General features: G+C 45.4%; 1 protein-coding gene across 2 annotated transcripts in view; it reads left to right on the forward strand.

The window, feature by feature from the left end:
• Window positions 1-1,253: 1,253 nt before the first annotated feature.
• The window catches only part of gramd1bb (GRAM domain containing 1Bb), a 92,710-nt gene continuing 68,083 nt past the window's right edge, over window positions 1,254-25,880 (forward strand). Inside the window, exons 1-2 of one of the 2 annotated variants that reach the window (XM_062552351.1) lie at window positions 1,254-1,274; window positions 22,452-22,529. Coding sequence is in view for 1 of the 2 variants with exons in the window: in XM_062552352.1 (XP_062408336.1) it covers window positions 10,596-10,870; window positions 22,452-22,529 (353 nt within the window). In the remaining variant the exon portion in view is untranslated. Of the gene's footprint in view, window positions 1,275-10,505; window positions 10,871-22,451; window positions 22,530-25,880 lie in introns of those variants that run through there. The other variant, XM_062552352.1, reaches the window with a different exon arrangement.

A 25,880-nucleotide genomic window follows, 5' to 3' on the forward strand; every position in this document is an offset into this window, starting at 1 on the left:
GAAATAGTATTATGAGTTGTTTACACCATGTTTCAGATTCTCTGGCATGGACATTATGGGATAGAGTGCACAGTATTTGTGTTATAGTCAATGAGTATCTACATACTGTATCAATGTAAAATCATGTCCACTGCTGAAATAGACTTCACTCTGTCACCATTTAAGATTGGAAGTATGATTTGAATTTTTTTAAAAAAGGGGAGGGGGGGGAATCAAGCAACTATAAACACTTGTTAGCTTATACTGTAGCCTATAGGCCTAAGGATTTTCATATATTGTATTGTTGGTGTAATTACATAGGCTGGCTGCTTTTGCTGATGTTTAGGGAAGAACAAAGACACCAAATTGAGTACATCCAAATACACAATACAAACTCGTAGCCTTTCAAACTTTTGTCATTTTTGGACCTCCAGACAGCAAAGAAGATTGGCCTGTCTATACAATGGGCTTTAATTGCTTCTCGGTGAAGCTGCACCACAGCGGCATCCTAATTGGGGTAATTAATCCTCATAACACGGGAGCGCTCGCCTGCTGACAATGAAGTGAAACGCAGGGGTCAGCTTTCGTGATGTTTTGTTTATCTCGAATTCGTTTGCTTCCGTTTTTTACCACCATTAAATAATAACTGAATAATTGATCTGCTAACCTGATCAGAGTGGGCGTGTAGCCTGCAACATCTTCAGTGATCTCAGCAGACAAGAGGTTAAACAAGAGGGAAGTCAGTTTGCTGTTTTGGTCAGCATGCGCTCGGAACTGATAGGTCACTGAGTGGTGGTCTGCTCTCTCGGGCTCGGTGGAACGGAGAGCCATTGCACGGATTCAGTGTAACGGGACTTCTCGACTCCGCCTCTGAGATGCACTGATTGTGCGCCGGCAAAGTCATCCCTCCTCCTTCGGTGCATGGTCTACCGCGATTGACCCAATTTCATGCCAGTTTAGGTACTAATGAATAATGCAATTGATGATATCTGAATGTGCGATGTCTGAAAAGTTGGCGAGGAATTGTGCAGAGGACACCGCACACTGTAAACAATCACAGTGTAGGGTGCCTTAAAAGGTCTGTTCATAGCCGTGGTTGTCAGAGTTCTGTGAGATCTTAATTTGCACGGCAAGTGAGTGGAGGGAGATGCTGTTTGCTTGCCTGGCATACTTGTAACCTTAAAGTGTAACGTTCAGTAGCCTACTTATAAATATCATATAGCATGCCTCAACATTTGTGTCGGCGATCGTTGGTAAAGGACGCTGGCTACGCTGTGCAGTGAACTTCTGAGCAGGTAAGGAAGTGGTTGACATTTGATCCATTTGCCATTAAATAAATCCGGAATCACCAGACTACATAAAGGGCAACGTGGTCCCGCGCTCTGAACGATTTTAATTCATACTGCTGTATTTGGTTCTATTTAAATCAACAACACTTTTCGTACCTGTGCGTTTTCTAGAAAATATTTTCCGATGGTTGATATTGAGCCACATCAATACAGAAGTTATTAATCGTTTTTTGCAAAGTTATTTGTGGATACGGATTATGCAGATCTGCTGCTATAAAAGTTGCATGGAATTGATGCCGTTTTGTTAACCTTCACTAGGCAATGGTGTCTTGTAGTCCTGGTGTGTGTTTAGAAGCTTAAGCACAGACGTGAAGCCTGTCCATGCTTGGAGATGAACTTAATTTGAAAGGAGAATATGAGCCTGGCATTTGGTGGCCTTTATTTGAAGTTTTTCTCTGAAGATCAGTGGCTTTGAGAGGATGGACCTGTAACTGGGCCAGTGATGTTGAACCCCCAACGTTCAAACAGTCAGTCAGTGTGGTACACAGCATGATTGTTGCCTTTGTAACTCTAGCCCTTGCCAGCTGCTGCAAAGCACATGTCCTCTCACTTTCTCTCTCTCTCTCTTGTTCTCTCTCTGTCATTTGCACTGTTCTTGTTGACTCCGATACTGCTCATCCTGGGACGAACAGGTGGTTCGGACCTATCGCTGAGCAGTGTTCCTCAGCACGCTGTCTGCATTGAAACAATAGGGGTAACAGTTTACCCTGCAAAACTTCTCCAAAGGCTTCCCTCTGAGTGTTTTGGAGTGCCATGGCGTGGTACTGTCAACACATTTACATGTTGCACCCTGTGAGAAACTCAACCACATCCTTGGGTCACAGGAAGTTGTGCACCAGCTCTCTGTGGCTCCCAGACAGAAGAATTCACCACATCGAAGCAGGGCTTAAAAGAGATAGACTTTATGAGCTTTATGTGACTGTGTAAAATTGGCCTCTTGGCTGTATTGTGTTTCACTTTGAGCTTTCAGTTTTGTTCTGATCAGCTATGTAGTCAACATCGGAGGGGACCAAATGGGCTTGGCGGGTGAAATCAGTCCTACCATTTAATTATACAAATTGATGAACACATGATATGTTTATTTATCTTTTCTTTTCACGAATGTCTAACAGTGCTGTTTCCCATGTTTGTGTGTCATTCTATCTAATGATATTGAGGGTTGAATAAATTACAACAATGACTATAATCATATGAAAATAAATGTGTGCATTGGTATAGAAAATAAGTATAGATATTGTGGCAAAAGTATGGAAAATATTATTTGGTTGCACATGCCTGGTCTGCTTTCGAAGTATGCTTTTGTTTGGCTATATTGCCATGGCTCCGTGTGATCGTGAAAACAATTCCCCTACCCCTTCATGTAAACTCCTTTCTTCGCCCTATGCCACCGTCTATCCCTGCCCAACTGGCATCATCATGTCGACCCCCCAACACAAATAACAGTTCCAGCCATGCAGTTCAAGTCAGTGTTTCCTCTGCAATTCTCTGTTATCAAGTTTCTTCACTTAACCAAGATCTTCTCACCTCTGCACCTCTACCTTTCTCTGTTGGTTATTAAAAAACATGTAGCATACCATGTTCCAGTTTGTGATTACAAGTGCTTGTTTTGGACAACAGTGAGTGATACTATTGTGTCTCTATATTGGGGACTGGGGAGGGCATCATGAGCATAGTTGAACATTGGCCCCCTGAAAGAATGTCATGATTACAGCATTGGTTCAGATTGTCCTGTGAAGCTGCTTTCTGAATGTGATGACACTGATAATAGTAAACTTGTAATTACACATACACACACACACACACACACACACACACACACACACACATTCTCACACTTTCTCCTTTTTATGCTTAATCCCACCAGCCTCAGGCGTACTCTGCTGTCGGTTGCCTCGGCTAAATCGTATTAAAGTTGGGGATATGTCCATGGGACTTGACATGCATGTCACAGGATTGGCGGAAATGAGTTATTGCTCTCTAAATAGCTTCTCTGCAATATTATGTAAGAGGTCAGAGCCTACAGACTGTCGCACTGGAGTGGGTGGAATGTTGCCCTGACCCTACTGCACGAAGCATCCCCCTCGCAACACAAACCAGACCACAGTGTATATGACAGTGGAAAAAAGGCAGGTCTCTGTTCCCGCTAACTTGGTTACAATCAACCATGATGTTCCATTCAGGTTTTTTCAGAATGATTTAGCGTGGATGCTGAGCCAGAGTTGGAATAGATTGAATATGCATGGGATGGGAAGAGTTCATGGCCTGCATTTAAAGTGTGCTTCAGTCAGAGTTGAGACGTTGATAGCAATCTTAAAAGTCACAGACTGTTCTCTCTCTCTCTCTCTCTCTCTCTCTCTCTCTCTCTTTCTCTCTCTCTCGACATGCAGACCCCTTCTTCCTGATACACAGGGTGTTTATTGCACACTAGCTCAGAGTTATGCTTTGTTGACAATCCGACCGAACAGACACAGGACCCCTCACCTCACTCATGGACAAGTGAAGCTTTTAAATGTGATGTGTATATACTTCAGTGAACAGCCGTGCTGCAGGTTTGACCCGCTGTTATTTGTTTTAGTTTTTATTTTTTTCATTTTTATTGTTTCCAGCGACAATATTTTCTTTCCCAAACTTTTCTGGGTCAAAAACCAGTGTTGACTTGCGTCTTCCCCTCTGAAGTGTGTGTTCCGATTGCAATCGTTGCCGTCTGCCATCTGGTCTCAGTGGGACTTCCTGTCCGGTCCAGACACAATTGCGAGCTCCTTACATCAAAAGGTGCGGTCACCCCCCCACTCCCCAACAAGGACACAGCGGACCACTCTCTTCACGTGTTTCCCCTCCATGTTCAGGCAGACACAAAAGGCAAGAGCTTTGTGTGACAATAAAGACACCCCCCCTCTCCCCTGTTTAAGACCCATGTACGTACTGTATACAGGGCTTCAGTGTTGATATAGCTGTCCACTTTTGACCTTTTCGTACGCAGTGTGCATCCCTGGCTTGACCTGTTGCCAAAGCACATAAGCAGCGCTGGAGCATGTTTTTGGGTAAACAGTTGGATAGGAGCTTGGACATTTGCACTTGTTCTTTCATACTTATCTCCCATATCCTCTGACACCCCTCTAGTTGTTTCATGCCTATGAACATGTACATACCAATTTTAAATGGGAAAAAAACATTCACATTCAGTGTGTTCCTTTGTGAGAAGGCCTTCAGAAACAAAGACGCCATAAATGTTAGCTTCCTATTCTGGGTGGAAACCTTTACAGTGAGTGCCAAGCGCCTTTGTGTCTGTGCCTTATGTTCCAATTTTCCTCGATTACTGTATCTTAGCAATCTGTATCTGTGTACTGTATCTCTGTATGTAATGAAGTTCACCAAAAATACACATTTTGGAAGTATACCACCTGCTATAGTGCTTTCATAATGTATGTTAAAATATGTGTCTGATGGCATTTAGGCAGTTGTAAATAAGCCTGTACTCTTCCTCTGTGTATGTAATACACAGTAATGTATGTGTGTGTGTGTGTGTGTGTGTGTGTGTGTGTGTGTGTGTGTGTGTCAAACACCACATTAGCATACATCGTTTTGATCAAGTCTACCGCTAATGAAATCTGATTTGATTTCACACTAATCCCTGCGGTTGAGATGCACGAGCCAGACGTCTGTATTGGGTTTAAGGTTTTAACAAATGGGCCCATTATGGAGTGAACGCCGAGGCAGCCGTGGCTGCACGCCCACGCCGCGTAATCCATGCGAAATGAAACACTGTCGCCGTTTATGTCTGTTTCTGTAGGCAAACGCAGTGGCGTGTCAGCCTCTCATTCACTCTCTGTGTGAATACGCCCCATATAGTACACTGTTGATGCTGTCGCACAGTATGCAGCCTTATGCCCAAGCATTTCCAAGTCACTGCTCATTTATAACCCTTCTTTTAGCCGCGGCTGGGTTGCCCTTTAGCTCTACCTGTATAATTGAAAGCACACTATTTAGAGAGCATTCACTGTAATCAGAGAGGTCTAGGCCTGTCTGGGCATTTGGTTTAAACTGAACAAATACACGGGCTGACACTCACTATCTGTAGCGCTCCACGTGTTGCTGAGGGGCTCAATTTGCATCCCTGGTGGATTGCCTCTAATTATAGCACACAGCAAATAAATAAGGGATGAAAGATGTGCTTCCCGGGCGTGAGGCGCACACACTGCCCCCCCCCCCCCCCCCCCCCCCTCTCCTCTCCTCTCCTCTCCTCTCCTCTCCTCTCTCCCTCTTTTTCTCCCCACACTATAAAAATGCTGCTCTGTCAGGCAGAGGAGAGCACGTTCGGGAGGAACGCCGCAGCTGCTGGTGGAGATTAGCGCCCGTGCGCTGCTCCTCTTTGGCCAAGTGCTTCAAGCGAAGTGGCCGCAGAGCCTGGTTCCCCCGTGCCTGTGGTCCGGCGTGACTGACCGAGATCACAGGGCGCTCCCCTGGAGCTGTGCTTCAGATCACCGCTGTTCACCAGTGGGAGTGAAGCTATCGTACAGATCTATTATGTATTAGGACACAGATGGACAGATAGTCATTTAAACATTCTACATTCTACTGGAGTGCATTAGATCATCCTCCTGTCACAGTGGATCGCATGTATATGTGTGGTCTGCACTCAGCAGTGAGTCTTCATCATGGGTTCACATTGATACACACACATACACACACCCTCGTGATATATAGCACTTCTGTGAAAACACCCACAGTGGCTGTTAACAGTGTTTTAGAACTTACTGTAGCACATCAATTTTAATCTGCTGCATTTGTAATTCTATAGGGAATATAGTCTCAACACAGCTTTGAAGGATATGTTTGTGTGTGTGTGTGTGTGTGTGTGTGTGTGTGTGTTCAGTGGCCTGGGTCTTTTTAGCATCCTCTTTCAGGTCTCTCGTGTTACATATTAAACTCTTAATTTGGTTGGAGGGGTATTGTGTGGCAGCCATCTGGGGATTCTGCTAAGCTAGCAGTCTACATCGAGTAACTATGTTTGACAACACGGACTCATCTCCATATACTTTCTGAATCACCTGCATGTGATTTGTCTTACCTAGTAATACTCTTTTTTGAGTTGGTGTATGTGGCATTTTAACCCAGCCATCTGTAATATCATGCAATTATTGAACTAGAGATACATTTCAGAATGACAGAGTTGCATGTTTACAACAGTCTCTGAGTGTCAGTCGGGAGGTTTGAGGCAACTCTATCCAAGAACACCTAGAAAGTCTCCATCGCTTTGCTGAGAATTGCTTTTGTCATGCACCTTAAGGCAGGTCAAAGTCCTGCCAAGCCTGATTGATGTGATGGAACGGATGAGGGCCTATGATGGGCAGCCTTGCAGCAGGGCACAAGCAATAACTCAGTATCACTGGCACAGGCGGGCTGACAAGGCTATAAATTGTGAAAGATAGCCCCTAGATTGTTTCTCATCTCTTCTTTTATTAACTATTTTCAGTCGGTTGATCCAGCAGCAGCACTGATGTCAGTTGTTCCTAACCTTGTTTGGCAGATGACCCTATTTTGATGTCACAAAACATTGGCGACCCCAATAATTCACAACATCTACATTGAGTCTCAGTCGAGAGTGGTACTTTGATTTTCCCCAAATGTCCTAGCAAGCGGATTCGTCTGGCTAACTTTGCGGGTGTGGTTGTTTTGCTACTTTGTTTGGAACGATGATCAAGCATGATTATGTCAATCAAGCATCTCATGCAGGCTGAGTTTATTTATATGTAGCCAGATTGTAAGGAAGTGTCCGACTACATGGGTTTTTTAATACATTTTGAATTTATTGTATATAGTCTAAAGATATGTACACAGAGTTCAGTGCTAACTGAGTAGAATGCCCTGTCTGGAGCAAGAGGATGAAGTTGTTCCACTGTGGCCAGACAGACAGCTTGTACTCATAGACAGTAAGAATAGAGACACTGAACACTGTCGACATGTTTAGAGCTTGTTGCAGCCACCAGACCTCCTGAGTAGACGTCTGTGTCACTGAGCAGCGCATCAGTCAAACGTTCGCTTGTATACGCGCTCAGCGCAGTCAGCGGCCTGCTGAAGGAGACGTCGTCAGGCCCGAGTCAAACACCAGGTGTGAGGGTGAGCCCAGGAGCGCCGTTCTGTATGTATAATACATGCTGTTTACCTGCTCGCTTTGACCATCTAACCCCCTGACATTAACTGGCCTGGAAAGAGAGGGAGGCTCTGGCTGGCAATGTGTGCTCCCCTGGAAAGGTGAGACAGTCGAGAGTGCGACTGCGAGTGCAGTCAGCCAGTCACCCAGTCACCCGGCCCAGCAGCAACGGCAGCAGCAAGGCTACTTAGCCTCCTCTGGAAACCCAATCTCCCCCTACTGCCAAGGACCATGTCCACCCACAGTCACCTTGAAACGTGAAACCCTTTCCGCCACAGCGCCCATTACTCCCATTTTAACGCTGCCAGGATTGGGTTTTAGAGGGCTACAAAATCTAATACCGTGCCGGATGGAACAAGGTGAAAAGTGCAGTAGGTTGAATTGCTGAGCTGAATCACATTATGTCTTGTGTGATAACATAAATGGTACTGTAGGCTACACTTCCACAAGTTAAACTAAAATAATGTGGATGTTTATTCTTGTGCAATATTTTCCTACTACCTGTTGTTGTCTTGTATTAAGAAAAACTATGTCTCATATAGCTTTAAACGAATGACACATGTAACAGTATTCTATAGAAACCATATTCCATAGAAACCATTATCTTAAGAAGATTATCCCCGACTAGACTGCAGTATTATTGCCCTCATGAATCAGGCATCCAGAAGCCAAAGTCAAACAATGGAGCGTGTCAGCAGTGCACACATCCTTATCAGGACGCGGAGGGTCTAGAGGTGAGAGCGCTCGACCAGGGGTCAGTCTGATAGCTGTGTTTGCGCTGGCAGTGCTACTGTTTGCTCTGTCTCCACGGGAAGTGCCAGCTCTTTTCACCTCCGTCCCGCTCCCCTCTCTCCAGGTCACTGCTCTGCCTCTTTTGCTATGGCAACCATGGCAGATTCATGAACCCATGGGTGACACGGCTGCTCGTTTTCCCAACTCGTAATTGAGTTCCACGGAACAAGATACTTCAATTTGTGAACCCCGCCATTGCGATTTTATGTCGCTTTGGCTAAAAAATGCGAAATACAAGTCCCAGGTTTATGACAGGCACCCCCTGCTGACTACTCTATTTTAGACTTCAGACGTCTTTCATGTGAACAGTAGGTGCGCATGCAGTGAGATTACCTCTACGCCACATAAACACTGATAGCTGCATGGAACTGATGAAAGCTGTGTGGGTGGCATCACACAAGTGTTTTTTTCTCTCATGTCTCAGAGAAGCCAACAAGATATCTTCACATCTGTTTGAATGGTTTCAGTCCAGCACTGTGAATTCCCTCCTCCGTCAGGCTTGTTTTGAGCTCTGAGAAACCACAGCTACACTCAAAGTGAAACTGTTGAACGTGGGGTTTTCAGTTGGTTTTGCCGTCTTCACATGCATGGCAAGGGTGGTTTTAGACATGCAACATCACAACACCACAGCATTTAGGTCCACTGATAAAAAAAAATCCTCAGCAGCATCCTCAAAGAGGAAGTGTGTGACCAGGCGAAATCTGTAATCATTTGCTGTGCATTGCAGACGTTTGTTCCGATGGCTCTGATGGCATTTCCCTCTGCCCTTATTAAGTGCATTGACTAACATGTGATCCCAGTCCCAGTGCAGGCCAGTGATTATATCAGATACAGTGGAGTCTCCAGAGACTTGAGTGTTATGGTTGAGAGTGCGTGACTGTTTATGGGGTTTGTCTGTGGGTCAGCACATGGCATTCGTCCTTGTCAGTGTGTGTGTGTGTGTGTGTGTGTGTGTGTGTCTGTGTCTGTGTCTGTGTCTGTGTCTGTGTCTGTGTCTGTGTCTCTGTATATGTGTGTATCTGTATGCGTATCTGTGTGTGTGTGTCTGTGTGCGTCTGTGTGTGTCTGTCTGTCTGTCTGTCTGTCTGTGTGTTTGCTCTGCTCTGCTTTTTTCCTCCCCCCTTGGCCCCCTTGCTCGCTCCGTTGCAGACCTTGTTCCCTCGCTCTGACCCGTAGGCTCTTGAGGCTCTAGCGTGGGAACTCAGACTGAGAGGACGACTCCAGCTCTAGGATCTGGGCCAAAGGAGACATCACAGCGTCCCCAAAGAGAAAGGATCAACATTGGAAGAAAGACTGCAACTCTACCGTATAATAGACCGATTTTATGAGCAGTTGAAACAATTCAATTCAAGTTGTAGCAAAGTGTGCGTCAGTGAATTCCAGGTTAGACTACCATTGGAAGCTGCTTCTTCGTGTTGTGTTTGCACAAACGTGCGTGTGGTGTCTGTGTGACAGTGTGTTTGCGTGTGCTTGTGAGTGTGTTTGGGAGTGTGTTTGTTTACAGTGTGTGTGTGTGTCTGTGTGTGTGTGTGTGTGTGTGAGCGTAACCCTGCCCTAGTCCCCTGAGCATCCTCCGGGGTCCGGTTGCACTCGCAGGCTGCTGCGCCTCATGCATGTTTCATAGGCAGCGTGGAGGACAGAGGCTCCCTTTGTCATCGGAACCATCCAGCCCGCCCGCCGGCCTGCCCCATGCATCTCTGTCACCGTCCACCTCAGAGGCGGAGGAGATGAGGAGGCAGGCAGCCGACACAAGCCCCTGCCCCTCGGAGAGGTCACTGAAGAGCTCGTCGGAGAGTGTCCCCGAGTCAACATAGTGCCCCTGGAGCCAGCAAGAAGAAAAGATAAGAAGAGGTGGAGGTGAAGACTACTGGAGGAGAGAGAGAGGGAGAGAGACAGACAGACAGAGAGAAAGAGAGAGACAGAGAGAGAGAGAGAGAGAGTGGCAACAGGTGCATCTCTTGCACGTCTTACCTGTGCAGGTGGCATCTAAGACTGAGTAGTGCCCCAGTCTGTGTGTACTACTCTCTCTCTCTACGTGCGTGCGGTGTACGGAGCTTGTCCAGCCCCGGTGTGTGAGCGTGCGTGCGTGCGTGGCGAGGCGAGGCCGGACCATGATGGAGACGCTGCGGCCCCCGGCCCTCCAGGTGCAGGTCCCCCGCGAGGAGGAGGAGGACGAGGACGGTGGTGGTGGAGGAGGTGGTAGAGGAGGTGGTAGAGGAGGAGGTCGAGGCGGAGGCGGCAGCGCCTCCGCTGGGGACGGGGGCAGCGACGGTCTGGCCTGGTCCAGCTCGTCCACGCCCACGCTGCGGCGCCGCCGCTTCAAGATGCGCCGCATGAAGAAGCTGCCCAGCGAGCGCGAGGGCCACGGCGGTGGCGGTGGTGGTGGCGGCTCGCGGCTGGACAAGGGCGGCCTGCTGCGCCGCGCCACCTCCAAGGACTACCTGCAGCTGCCCGCCATCGAGATCACGCCGTCCAGCGACGAGGACGCCGCCAGCTGGTCCAACTGCTCCACGCCCAGCGCCTCGCCCCGGCGCAAACGCTTCCTGCTCCGCAAGTGGCTCAAGGTGCGTGAGAGGAAGGAGCACGTCAGCGAGAGCAGGTGGGTATGGGGGTTGTCCTCCATCCGTTCATGTGGCACCACCAACCAACCCCCCCCTCCTCCTTCCTCTGTGTGCCACCCCTGCTGTTATACCTACCCCTTCCCCCACCCAAAAGTACCCCTGCTTTCAGCAGAACTCCCTTCCTGTCTGAGTCCTCTTTTTTTCTGTGCAGTACATGCTAGCTAAACTTGAAACAGCCTCCCAGCTCTCCAGTGTGTTTGATGTGTGTTTGAAATCAGTGTTCATAGCCTTCGCATGTGCTGTAATCTCCCTCCAGACCAGTGACTTTGATGTGTGTTTTGGTTTTAGCATTTGTAGTCTTCAGAGCTAAACCTATGCCCTAGATGGATATCCGTGGAACGCAGTTCGCTGAAAATGGCTTGTGGTCATTTAATCTTTTCGTAGCGGACCAGCTATGACTACAGACACATCTGACAGTTGTTTCAATTTCTGCTGTTCAAGACTAAATGTGCAGTCAGCACAAAACCTGTATATAGCATTAGCAAAGTTAGTGTGGTAAAGGTGTAATTGCTGTATTAAAGTCCACGGCACATACTTTAGACTTTGACACACTGACTGTGTGAGTTGAAAGGAGTTACTGAAGTTAGAGATGTAAACGTGTATGATGTATACATTAACCCTGTCTATTTCAAGGATTGTAATATGTAACCATCAGGCATACAGTAGTTGTCAGCATCTTCAAAATGTTTTTCTCTGAATATATGGGATGGCGTAGTGAAGGAAAGTATTCATTCTTCTCCAGAACAAGTCATGTTATTCAATAACACCTGTTTCAATATATATTTAGTGAAAGTAAAGAGTAAATAATAAATGAATACATAGAAAATGTACCAAAGCAACTGTTTCAAAGCAGCTCCACTACGTGCATTAAGATGTTTATCTTAAAGAGGAACTATGCAGGATTGGCGATTTTATCTCTGGTTTCGGTTTCGTTGTTCGTTTTCGCTCGTTTTATGCTTGCATTTTCTCTGCAGAGCTTCCCCGACAGCTTTAGCGTGTATATTTACACATGTATAGGCTATATTTAAATAAATAAAGCGTGGTTCTTTATCTCAGACTTCCAGATGTAAACAAAGAGCGATCGTCTCCTGCAGAAAGTTGCATAGGGTCTCTTTAAAGAATTTAATTAGCTGGACTGCAGCAGTACAAAGAAAATCGTTCGTTGCTGTGTCTCTTTTAAACATTACTGATGAGTGAGGTGACGCTAAAGTTTCTCTGTTGCTCCATCATTAAGCCTCATTTCTATTGGTAAGGCTACGCTACTGCAGATTCTCTCATCTGCTTTGTCATCACTGCCAGGAAACTGATTGTTCATATTTTCTGCTTCAGCGGTTCCCACAGAGGTTTGGTCAGCCTGTACACTTCTGGGGAAGAAAACATTGTGTGGCTAGAGTGAGATGACAGGGCGTAGATAATGTTTCTTAAATGTTTGTCGAATGTTGATAACGCAGACATTCGTTACACTTAATTGCAATGCAGTGGATGGTGATGTCCTTGCCTTGTTTTAATTAGTAGTGACAGTGTGCCCCTACTACTTCCCTGGAGACCCACAGACACACAACTCATCAGTTCAGTCGTGATGCTCTATTGGCATTTCATGTATCTCAGGGTCAATGTCAGGGCCTATGTAAACAAATTGCTTTTAAAGTAATTTCCTGTGTATTAGCCACATTGTGTATACGCTGCACAACAGTGTTTTAATGGAAGTTAACGAAAAAGCCTATTAATACCATATTAACTGCTCCCGTATGTTAACCTCATAGCTGAAGAAAGTTTGTCAAATCAATGTATAAGCCGCGGCTAATAGTTGGGAAATTTACGGTACTTCTAAAGTGGCACAATGTAGCCCTTTTATGTAAGGTAGAGAGGTTTTCATGCTGGTTTCCTTTTAGTCTGACCCCTTTCAGAGAAATGTGAAGTTGCACATTTCCAGCTAAGAGGAAGCTGTGAGCTGAGTGGTATATTCACTAGAGTTCAGAGTCCCCTCATGGACCACTGCATATGCTGGAGTCAGCAACCTGACCTGGGACCAGCAGCCTAAGAGGGCGCGCAGCGCACACACTGCACGTAGCAAACTGTGATGGCGAAGACAATCGCATGTAGAGGATGAATTTAGATAGATAGATAGATAGATCAATATACTTTATTTATCCCCAAGGGGAAATTACAGTGTTTCAGCAGCAATACAAACACAACATTCAACATACAGTACATACAAACATACTGTATACATACATACATACAGAACATTATTTAAAATGTAAAATGTTATTTCTTTCTCTCTGCCTAGATGGGAGTCATTATAAAGTGCTTGTTTTGCGCTGAAAGCCAAGAACGTTTTACAAGCTTAACCCCCCCCCCCCCCCCCCCCCCCCCCAGCTGGTACTGTACCGTCCCCGCTGAGAAACCCTGATGTAGGGCATGGTGGAGAACAGCAGTCGCCTTGTCGCCTGAGAATCAGTCACTCAGCCTGTGGTTCGATTCTTGAGTCTGTACCACTTTGGGTGAAAGCATCTCCTATACCCGTCACTTTACACTTTACTTTACCAATGCATCCTCGGGACATTCAGGGGAGCAAGAGAAGAAAAAGAGAACGTCTTTTTCCGTCTTTCCTTATGGGACGTTGTGTTCTGCGCCCGCATCACGGAGATTGTCCATAGACCCCTCTGATGCCAGGGGAGCTGTGTGTGTGTGTGTGTGTGTGTGTGTGTGTGTGTGTGTGTGTGTGTGTGTGTGTGTGTGTGTGTGTGTGTGTGTGTGTGTGTGTGTGTGTGTGTGTGTGACCACCCCATCCTGCCACCCTCATCTTGTGGTTACATAAGCCAGCGCACAATATTAATCTGGCCGTCAATTATTGATGAGGCAGCGAGGCAGGACCTATTAATCAAGTGAGTCAGAGGGCGGCAGTGGGTTGGGGGAGCGAAGGATGACTCTGGTAAAGGCAGTGTCACAGACCACACACACACACACAGGCACACACACACACACACACACACACTCAGCTGTGGAGACACTGTCAGAGCCAGCCAGAGGTACAGTGGGTGCCTTCTCTCATATACAGTCGTGAGAGAAAAATGTCCCCGCAACTCCCTACACAAACACACAGGCGCACATACACACACACACACACACACACACAGACGCACATACACACACACACACACACACACACACACACACTCCTGCCCTAAGGGTGTGTGCGCAGAGAAAGGAGACTTTAGTGCCTCATTCATGTTGATTGGAATACCATCACCTTCATCTGCTGCTCTCCTCTTCTCCTTTACTCTCCTCTCTCCTTTCTGTTCTTCCGTTGCCTTCCTTCATCTCCTTTCTCTCTCTCTTTCTCCTGTGTGTGTCTCTCTCTCTTTCTCTTTCTTTTTCTCCTCTGTCTCTTTCTCTCTCTCTCTCTCTCTCTTTCTCTCTCCATCTCTCTCTCTGTCTCCCCCTAGGCTCTAGTTGTTGCGTTTCATTACTTATTCATTGTTTTCATCCACTGTATGTCTTTTTATCTGACAGTGGGGAGAGGAAGGTCTTGTGTGAAGTGGAGGAGACTGCGGCGGGGGCAGGCTTAAAGCTCTAACCCTGGAGAGTCATATTGTTCCACCGCTCTCAGAGCTCTCACTGTACCCGGAGTCCATGCCTGGCGTAATCGTCCCTTGTCTGTAGTTATCAACAATACGCTGTAGATGTGCCCCATGATTATGCTAGGATTCTCGCGGCGTTGCGTAGGCCTAAAGCTCTCGTCTCTGTTCCATGTAATCATGTAATAATATAATCAATCTATCCCGACCTGATGTGCGTGGGTTGTTATTGTCTGCGATGGCTCTAGCGGGATCCAGCAGTGAGCTAAGCTGCGATTGTTGTGCTTAAGATTCAGCCGTGTCGTAAGCGAGTAGCTTAACGAGCGTGTTAATGAGTCACACAGTAGTTGGGTGTTTATTTTTTTTTTACGGGGGGGCACGGTGTCGTAGCCGTGCTCGTTACCCAGAGGAAGTGGAAAGGCCTGCGAGCCCTTCATGGTTTCACGACGGGTGTAATTGATCAGCCGACTGAATCAAAGCAGGGGCGATAGGTAAGGATTGGGGGCAGGTGTCACTATCTCCAGCACAGATCGGGCTCACTGAGGGGTTCACCGAGGAACATGCAGTGTGTCTAATGGTTAAACAAGCGTAGCTTGTCTGTCGTCGGATTTTTTACGAGAGAGAGAGAGAGAGAGTGAGAGAGAGAGAGAGGGTTGGGGGAGGGTGGCTGTCTCCACTGGAACCAGTCTGGTTCTTTTCTACTGGAGCTGCATGTCTGAAGGAGAAGGATGGCCAGCAGGAGGGCTCCCTCAAGGCGAAGGTAATGTGCTGGCGCCACAGTGACTGTAGCTTGTGCATCGGTTCTCATGTGTGTGTGTCTGCTCACGGGCTCTGGCGGCACTGGTAGTTGTAATTGCGCTTTGCTTTGGCAACTCATTCAGGCATGGCTGAATACAAGGACCCCAACCCACATACACCTGCCCCCGCCCCCCACCCTCCTCCCTAGAGCCCCCCAGGACTTTAGGTTTACAGGAACGTGATATCTGTGATGTGTGTGCTATTTCTTATTTGCTGGTAATTAATTACTAAGGAAAAGTCAATAAAGCGTTCTTTGATTCTTGTTATTCCAATTACAGATTGATCACATTGCGGATTATTCTACTCTCTCCTGGTAATGACTTTGGATTAACAGCAATAATGAAATGCTTATTCTCTCTCTTTCTCTCTCTCTTTCACACACACAGACACACACACACACTCATTCTCTGTCATCCTTTTACTCTTTCTTTCTCTCTCTCTTTTTGATTTCTCTGTTTCTTTCACTATTATTTTGGAATTGATATCCGAGAACACAGTATCCGATAATAGGACCTATTCACTTTTCCTGTCTTAAAACTGTGCCCAACAGCCTGTGAGGCTGGTTCATTGCTTGAGGTTTTCACTGCAGATAGTGTGAAATTGAAGTAAATCATTCATCTTACAGGCATTTACAATTGTCTCACTGTCTGTATTGTTAATTTATTGTGAGTGTGAGCGTGCATGTCTGTTTGTTTACATGTGTCTATGTGTGTGTGTGTTTGTGTGTATTTGTATGCATATGACCTTATCTGCCTTGTGTGTACTGTATGTCTGTCTGTGTTCATGTGTAGGAGTGAGTGAGTGTACAGTATGTGTGTGTGTGTGTGTGTGTGTGTGTGAGTGTGAGTGTGAGTGTGTGTTTGTATGCATGTGGCCATATCTGCCTTGCATGTTTGTCGGACTGTAGATGTGGGTGTCAGTGTGTGTGTTTGTGTGTGTGTGTGTGTGTGTGTGTGTGTGTGTGTGTGTGTGTGTACTCATTTCTGTGTAGCATTTGTAGCTGGCTGTCTGGTCCATGCCCTGTGCGGTCTGCCGGGGCCTGATAAGCAAAGACTGCGTGCTATTTTAGGGCCAAGGCGTCCATAGTCCTTGTATCTTTGTATCAGCACTCATACTCTGGTATGGTTAATATTTCAGTCAAGAACCACTCTCCCCTTTCAGATGTTACCGACGAGAATGAAGTCACCGCAACACAATTTACTAATGCATGAGGGTAGAGGCTCGCCAGAGAGTTATCAAAGTGTGCTCGCTGTGAATCAACCTGAATGCGTAGTGACGTCCAGAGCATCACATAAGATGATGTTGCGTAATGCAATGTGATATGTTGTCATGTGATGACCGTGATGTGACAAGTTGGTCACATGACTGTTTGGGATGAGGTCACAACGTCATCATATGGACTGACTAGCAGAGCGATGTTTTCCCTCTGTGGCTCTACCTACCTACGTAGTGTCCTGACAACAATGCACTTGAAGAAAAAACATGACTGAAAAAATCCAGAATCAAGTAGCTACCATTAGGTGATTTTATTTTGCATTCATTTTATAAATAAAATATATATTTTTTTTTTTTTTTTGCAGAAATCATATTGTTTTATACTATTTTGTGCAAAACAAATGATGACGTCGTGTGGACAGATAGACTTTGGTTATTCTTGATTAAGGAGTTGTGTGTTCAGTTCAGCCTGGTTCTGGAGTCTCTCAGAGAGGAGATATGCTGCGCTGCCTGCACAGGGAGCAGTCTGAGGGTAAACACATTCAGACAGAAATGTCGACATGTCTTAGCCTCTGTTGTCAGTTTGAGCTTAGTTCAGTTAAGTCATCGGTTAAGAAAGAATTTCTAAGTGGGGTTGAGTTTAGGGCAAAAGTATGCATTCTAAGAAAATGGAGTAGGAATCCTTACAGAGGTGAAAAGGGAACTTTTGTCTCAGAGCAGCACCTGTCATGTAATATATCTATCTGTAATGTGAATGTCAACTCACATCATGGCGGGCAAACACTCATTTGGCATGAAATGTTCAAATTGCCTTGGGTCTGTAACAATAAGACTTGTACTATGTGCGTGTTAAAATGAGGAACTTGTTTAACTTCTACACCCATGGCTATGTCTTTGTCGATAAGAGACATGTACTGTATTTGGCATATATTTTTGACGAAGGCCCACATGCACTTTCACCTACATCCTGTGGTTGAGTCGCTGGTTAAGCTCGGTGCAAACATACACACAACATGCAGATGATCGCACTGCATCACACACGCATATTCTGTGAACTGCAAACGTCCTAAATTGTGAACGTGCTATATTGACGTCAGCTATTGCTAAAATGCTTCACACAGATACTGTACAGTATGTGTGACCAGGGGTTGTGTTCATGTGGGCCGGTAATGGACTTGATGGACTTGATGAAAAAAGGGAGACATAGCGACAGATAGATAGATAGATAGATAGATAGATGGGTAGATACTTTATTGATCCCCAGGGGGGAATTCAAACTAAAAATGAAATCCAAATTCAAATAAAATTCAAGGTACAGTAGCACTCAAATTGTCAAACACACGTTAAAGCTTTTAATAGTATCGTGTCGACACAGCTGTAGCACAACAGCCATTGGGTTTCATGTCTCACTGGATCTCAAGGCGCTCACCTCTCCTCACGCTTTGACACGGAGCTGCCCCCCTCCGCCAGCTTAGCCCTTTTACACAGTTCTCACCACAGCATAGTCTTTTATTTAGCTCACGACCTTTTCAGCTGTCTGCCTAATCTCATCTCGGCTCTTCTCACTGATCACAGTTTTATTGTGTTTAACACTAGAAGCGCCAAGCACCGGTCATTTGACCGCTGACGCGTATTACTAGAAGCGCCGTGTAGGTTTGACCTAGATATACCTAGAACGGCCGGGCTGCGGTCATTTGACCGCAGTGATTACAAAAAAAAAAAAATCTTTTCACTCGATTCAATTCCAGGACCCTACGTTCACGACTTTTCCTAAATATGCGTGTTTTGTCACCCAGAATTTTTACATGACCAAAAGCACACCGGTACAAGCTAGTTTAGAGCTATTTTGCGCTCACTTATGTGACAACACTATGTTGTCTCGCGTTCGGCCATGTTTGTCCAGGCTGCTATTCTCTTTTCTCACAGCAGATGTCGCAAGGGTTTCCTGTCAGTCGGGCATGATAATAATATTTTACCATAAAACATATCGTTTATATATGTGCAATATGTATTATATATGTGATTTATTTTAATAACTATTTTTCATTTACATGGCATAGTCTATGGAGGCGATTTACAGTGGTAAAATGCGAGTTTGTTTTGAAAACGTTGTTCTGCGACGTTGTTCTATTAGGCAGGCCTACGTGTGTAAAAAATATTTTCAGCTGAAATTCGTCGAAGCCTATTTATGTTCGTAGGGCGCGTATGCCTACGTACATTCATAGTTGTATCTTATCTTCTATTTGTAGGCTATCTTTTAAAGCTCAGACTAATAAGCATTTTCTTACATAGCCTATTTGGTGGACAAAGAAATACATTTCCAAAGAAAAGCGTTGCAGTCATTCAGTGGCGCAACGTTAAATCTCTCGACTATTACGCAGGAGACCTGGGTTCGCAGCCTGGCGCGAGCGTAAAAATGTAGCTAATATAGACTGAATTCGGAAACTGTTTTTCAACGTCGACGAACAATTATTTTTTGTTAATGGTTTTTCATAACAAACTATCTGAAATAAACGGATGAATCACAATACTAGCCAAATTGAGCCGCCATCTGACAAACTTTGACTAAGCCAGTTAGACTTTTTGCATCTAAAAATAATTATATCATAGAGACACGCGAAAAATAAACGAGCCTAGAAATTAGGCTACATGAGATTTTCCCACTGGACACACCACATCAGTATTGTGCTCGTTGCTACGATATACAGAACTCACAGTGAGTTGATATGGGGGAAAGAAGCAAGCAACGTAGCCTAATCTTGATCTCGCCTTACATACTTTCCTAATTCCTACGTAGGGCTAGTCAGACTTTTGTTAAATCTCCAGGGCCAGGTTGCACAAACACCAAAACCAAAGATTGATGATATGAACCAAATATTCTGGAACAGACGGATTTACAACATTGAACGCGATAGGTTATTAGGCTACGCGCCCTTACGAAAAAGTACTATAGGAATCTTATAGTATTTTGGGACTAAATATTGTAGGAATCTTATAGGAATCTTATAGGAATACTATAGTAAATTGGGACATACTACAGAAGTACTACAAGGTTGCTATAGAAATACTATAGCGGCTAGAGGATATTATAGAGGTATTACAGAACAAAACAGAAGTCCGTGATGCGACTTCCACCGTTTCCTTTCCTGTTCACAACGCATGCAGTCTAAATTGAAGTGAAACGTGCAGAACGTTGTCCAAAACAATACAATAACATTGTGTGTTGAGATCTAGTACAATATAGACATATGTAGACATGAAGTGGCAACTAAAGCCATGATCAGTCATGAAAACGTTGGCGGCTGCAGCCTCATTTAGGTTTTGGCTGGGCCAGCTAGCCAGCCAACTAGGCTACTTCATCAGCCAGCCGTTATTCTCAAAGCAAATGGCTTCGGGGTCTATACATAACACACTATCCATTGCAACATAGCCTATTTGAAACCGATCATTCCCCCTCCCCCATACACTCGTCTAGGCTAGCCTACTACAGACATCACCGCGCATCGAGGACAATTAACTGCCTCCCCACCCCCACCGCCTCTCTCTGTGCATAGGCTAGGCTGTAGGCATGGTTATTTAGGCAACTCGTGGAAGAATGCGCGATCATGTTTCATCGCATATGCGCGTTTCAGAATGTTCGAATTCGCCAGCGTGCGTGTAGTTGTGTGAATAGAAAAAACAGAACATAGCCTATATTTATTGATGCTTTGCTTAAAATAACTTCCGTCATGAACAAGTCGGGAATCGAACCAACAATCCTTTGAATGTGAGGCCGAAGCTCTAACCAGTGGGCTACAGACCTGATTTCCATTGCAGTGAAAATGTGTATCTCAATGCTGTATCTCGAATTCACGTAGACGTTAGCAAATTGTAGAAACAATAAGCCCATAGCCTTTTTTCAGCAGACATATCATACACATTCACAAAACGGAGAATATCTTTCTGCTCAGCATAGCTCTCTATCTCCCTCCCTCCGATGTAGCTAGACCCTATAAGATGCTTCTCCCTAAATGAATAAAAATGTTTTAGAAAGTAGCCACGGTAGCCTGTAAAATGTGGCCTGAAATCCTGGCTACTGTTCTAATTGAAACCAGACTGTTCATTGTCGGCAGACTGTTCATTTTCGGCGGCGCAAACAGATAGGCTACCTATTAAATGAATAGAAGTGAATTTGGGGAGTGAATTGACTTTTACCCATTCACTTTTAGAGCATTTTAGTTGAAAGTCAAGTTTGCTTAAGGTTTGTTCAAGAACTCTTCCAGAGTTTTTACCTCAAACAACACAAATCAACACAACTAAATGAACAGATAACTCGAACGTGCTGTATGTCATAATAAAACAACCACAGACTATCAACAACACGGTCTGACACGAATGATACTAGTGCAAACTGAATTTATGACCAAACGATTAGATTCGTGCACGAAGCGCCATCTAGCGATCATTTTGTGTAAGTAACAGCCTCCCAGTCTAAGGACTCAGCGGTCATTTGACCGCCTCGCCGCGCTTTAAGTAGTTCACAACAGCACGGCGCTTCTAGTAGGTCGTCAAAGCGGTCAAATGACCGGGGCGCGGCGCTTCTAGGTATAAGTGGGTCAGAACGGCGCGGCGCTTCTAGTGTTAAAGTGCACTCAGCATACAGTGGACTTGATTACAGTGCATCGTTTATTTCTGATATAAAGTATTTTTGCTAATAATCTCTCCCAACAAACTGTGTTGTTTGCGTACCCCAGTGTGTTCACCAAGGTGTGTCAGGTGTGTTGGCTTGACAACTACATATGACCTCTTTAAAATCAGCAGTTCCCTTCATGGAAGTGTGGTGAAATGTTGTAGGAGCCGGCACGTTTATGCCATGTGATGTTAAGATGTCCATGCGGCCCCACCTGTGTTCACATTGTGATGGATACACTGGTATGCATGCAGTCCTTATCTGCCCTCTGTAGAGAAACAGACACCGTGTGAAGGGAGTCTGCTAGGTTGGGATTTGGTGAAGTAGTGTTAATAGATTATAACATTTTTGGAAACAATAATAGGTAACACTTAGGTACTATGAGGCTTTCGTCTGTAATGTTTTTTCCCAAATACTTCCCAATAGGCTTTGTTGACCAGTCGTGACGTTATGTGGATTTCAGTAATCCACCTGTTGTATTTCGTTATTGGCCGCGCCATGGTTGTGGAGTCATGCATAGTTGGGATTCTCTCAAAGCCACAGATTAGAGGGAGAGGTAGTGTTCCTGTCAGAGTAGGGTGACCAGATGTCCCCGGTTTCAGGGGACAGTCCCCGTTTTTGGTTGCCTGTCCCCGGTGAAATACAGAAAAACTACATAATGTCCCCATTTTTTGAAGATAAAACTTGTATGTATGTCAATCAGATTGATAGTCAAACTGGAAATGTCCCCGTTTTTCCACATTTTTAGGATTATGTCCCCGGTTTTGGTCTCTGACATCTGGTCACCTTATGTCAGAGCCACACAACTGGACCCTTGATATGCTTCACATCATGACCGTATATCTAAAGACTAAAGTGTCGCATTTTGTGCAAATATATGAGTGTTATGGTTGATGTTTCCTGGAGATGAAATGAGACAATAATAATGACAGAAGCATGGATTTCCAGCAGATCCTCCCTGGTGGATACAGTCCTGTGTTATTGTAAAGGCCAGCACATAGCTGTTCTGAATATAATAAAACAGAACATGACTGAGAGCCTAAGGAGCAGGTGTCGTGCTGCCCAGTGTGTAGCCTATGCCGCCCTCTAGTGGATGAGTTTTGAGACACAGTCTAAAGATCTGTGTACTGACCACATGTGGCATACTGTTCTGTATCTGTGTCCAACACTGGGTGTTTCTCATAGCACTAAGTGTTAATACTGTTTGTGTAGATATATCTCTTCTTGACCATGATAGGCTGTGAGGTGTCGACGACTGATGACACATGATTGACGAATGTCCATCTTTTTTTCCAGCAGCCAGCAGAGTAGTCAGCAGAGTAGCCATGACGACGACGCCACCCGCTTCCTGACTCCGTTCATCCGGGAGGAGAGGTAAGCGCCTTTCTGTTGACTCTGCACCTCCGGGGTCTCCCAAGGCACATGCCGCACGTGTTGAAATGCGAGGCGTCACTTAAAAGTCACAAAGTCACAGTCACACACTCACACACTCACACACTCTTTACTTTTGAAGAGATAAGGTGTAATAAACAGTCTCTGAGTTGGCTAAAGTCACACTCAGGGTTGTTTTCACCAGTAGAGCGCTGTGGTCTCTTGACCTCTGGTTAAAAAATCTCCAAGGAGCCTTAGCCTCATACCCAGTCACAGTAAAAGTGCCTTTGGCTGTTAGTTATGACGACTGACAGTAGGAGCTTGCCTATTGTTATGCACACTTTAAGCCGGTGTGGGACTTCACAAACAGAGATGAGAGGACTGCACGTCTTGCATCTGTTGGGCACTTTCTTTCACAGGACCGATAGCAGCGCTGACGAGTTCAGGTAAGTGTTGTCGTCGTGTTCGTTCACTCACGGCACAAGAACGGCGTGCCTTGTTCTGAGGCGTGCCTGTCAGCGTTTGTGTCTCTGAAATAAGCCTGAGAGAAAGGAGCAGGGTGGAGGAGAGGACATCCTACCTGTTTCCTTTCTCTCTTCCTCTCTCCCTCTTTCTGTGTTAATGGGGAAGCGATCCGCTGCTTGGCTCAGTGGTGAGGTGAGTGTGGATGTGTCGCTGTACGTTTGTGAAGTCCAGCCGTGAATACAGTTGCAGAGCTGCGGAATGCCTCCGTTTGCATTTTCCTGGACAAACAACATCGTTCACAATGCACAGCTACAAACAGGGCTTTTGTCGGTGGCTGGGTGGGTGTGCGGGTTGGATGGGTGTGTGTGTGAGGGGGGTGAGGGTGCACGTGTGTGTGTGTGTGTGTGTGTGTGATCATCGGTGTATGGCCTGTCTCTTAGTAAACCTGGTCTGAGGTAGCTGTCTGCCTGCCCTGCCGAACCTCTAAAAGTCCCTTCAGGTCTCGGTGCACAACAGGTAAGTTTACGTTTGAAATGTCAGGTGATGGTGAAGGAGCACCTTTGCCTAAGCTGAAGAGATGTGTATTTATACTGAGGGCATGTGTTAAGTGGCAGGTGTGCAGATGAAGGGTAGAACTCTTAAATGCATCTGATCAGACAGGTGAAAACATCATGCTCTCACGCTCTGCTTTGAAGGATATTTATGGAAAATGATCGTTTGCCTTGCAATGTCATGTTGCACCTTGGAACTGTTAAATGTGTCTCATTGTTTTACAACTGCAGTTGATTTCACCATCAACATTTACAAATACATTTGCTTTAGGGCTTTAAAAAAATGAATGCGGTTCAATACATAGTTTTATAAGTCCTTCTTAGCAGTATGTTTTTTTTTATATTATATTGGCTTTCTTTTCATAATTATTTCATACCTGTTACACTTGGAATTGAACCTATTGTGGGGTTTCTATTGGTTTGCGATGGACACCCTGCAAGGGGGGTGGTGATTTCATGTGGTCATGGTCTGGCTCATCCTGAGTGGTTCAGAGCAACATCTGACCACCTCCTGTCCAGCGCCATCACCACATGTGACTCAGCTATGGCCCACTGACCGTGATCAGAGCCCGCTGCCATTGTGTCCGAGCATTGTGTCCGTGAGCCCCTCAGTGAAAGCTGTGATAAAAGCCAACAATGGCCACTTAGGCGCTGAAAGAGCGTGAGGCCGTAGTCGATTATTGTTTTTTTTTCTATAGTAGACTTACCTGTGCCTAAAGGATATGCCCTATATGAGCACGAGAGAGAAAGAAATTTTTATTGCCCTCAACATGGACTTCTGGTATTATTTTTTTTATTTAGATTAGATCTTTGACATGTGCGCTGTTTGCATTGTTGATGATTGGTACGTCTGTGTTTTCCTGAGCTGTGCTGTGAATAGGTGCATAGGTGATCTCTCAAATGCAATTATCGATTTATATTTTCATAGGTAATCTCAAAGACACTTATTAATTCATATTTTCATAGGTGATCTCAAAACTACTTATTCTTTTATATCTTTTCCGGCATACTTTTCTGCCAACCCTCCCCTTTAACCTTTAACAATTAGCTGCATTATTTGTGTATTGAAATTTTATGCAGTCGTATGGAGAACATACAGTTCTAGCTCTGCGGAAAAAAAGGCGGGTGATTAATGCCCTTCCTCTCGCAGGTGTAATATCACCGACGCACCATATTGTATGGCGTGCATAATAAGTAAACACAGCAGTCACGACGCCTGCAGTATCACAAGGCTCCCGGAGCCAGGCCGCCCACACATTCCAGATGGCCTGCACCTGGATGATCGAGGAGCCGTGGTGCTACTGTAGTCACGGGGTTTGGCCTTGTTGTTGGGGTTTGCTGTTTTATTTATTATTATTATTTTATTTTCTCTCTCACTCTCTTACTTACCTTCTTGCTTGCTTTCTTTTTTACCTTTTTTGTGTGAGTGCTTTTTTTTTCTTCTCACGTGGCGTCGAGCTATATGCTGGCGTGCCACCGGCAAGAAATCTACGGAGAGAGAGTGTGTGTGTATGTGTGTGTGTGTGTGTGTGTGTGTGTGCGTGTGCGACTCCATGCATTATTGAGTACGATAACGCGCAGGTCCGTGCAATAAGCCTTTCATCCGTACGCGGTGCCCGTGCCTGTACCGCCTCTCAGAGCCCGCGGACCGCCCGGGCACCAGTGGCCTGGACTCTGAATAATACATAACACAGAATCATGCAGAAGAACAAAGACCCGCAGGAATGGGCACTGGTGCTGGGAGCGAATGTTTTAGGGAAGTGTTTGACTGATTCTTGCTTTTAGCCTGTTTGGTTTGCAGTAAACACCTCAGTGTTTGTTGCATTTGTGGAGAAAGTGGAAGTCATAGACGTGCTTTGAAATAAACGGCAGACAAACTTTTGAATTTGAACTTTGAAACGGTGTGAATTATGGATGCTATTTGCTATCACGTGAGTGGCCATTTTAATGGGGATTAGTTGCTAAGGGCCAGAATTGGCGAATGGACGTTCTCCCAGTGTGTGATGTGATTGTTATCCTCGCCAGCAGGACGTTGGCATCCCAGGCATTTTGAGAATCTGAGAGCCATGTCAGGGGGATTAAAGGGAAATTGAGCTCGCAGGCTCGTTGCCCCGGCTCAGATTGACTTCCTGTTTGTGTGAATATCAAAGGTATCAAAATACGGGCACACCACCACCAACCCCCCACTCACTAGGCTGTTACCCTTCCTTCCGACGTTAGCTGGAAACGATCGATCCATCTCCACTTTCCCCAGACTCAGCAGCGAGGGACGTCTCATCGTACGGGCCGTACACACTCCACGACGCTTGGCCTCTTTATCATTGATCCCTATACTCTG

This window comes from Sardina pilchardus, chromosome 13, assembly GCF_963854185.1.
Source record: "Sardina pilchardus chromosome 13, fSarPil1.1, whole genome shotgun sequence".
Lineage (NCBI taxonomy): Eukaryota > Metazoa > Chordata > Actinopteri > Clupeiformes > Clupeidae > Sardina > Sardina pilchardus.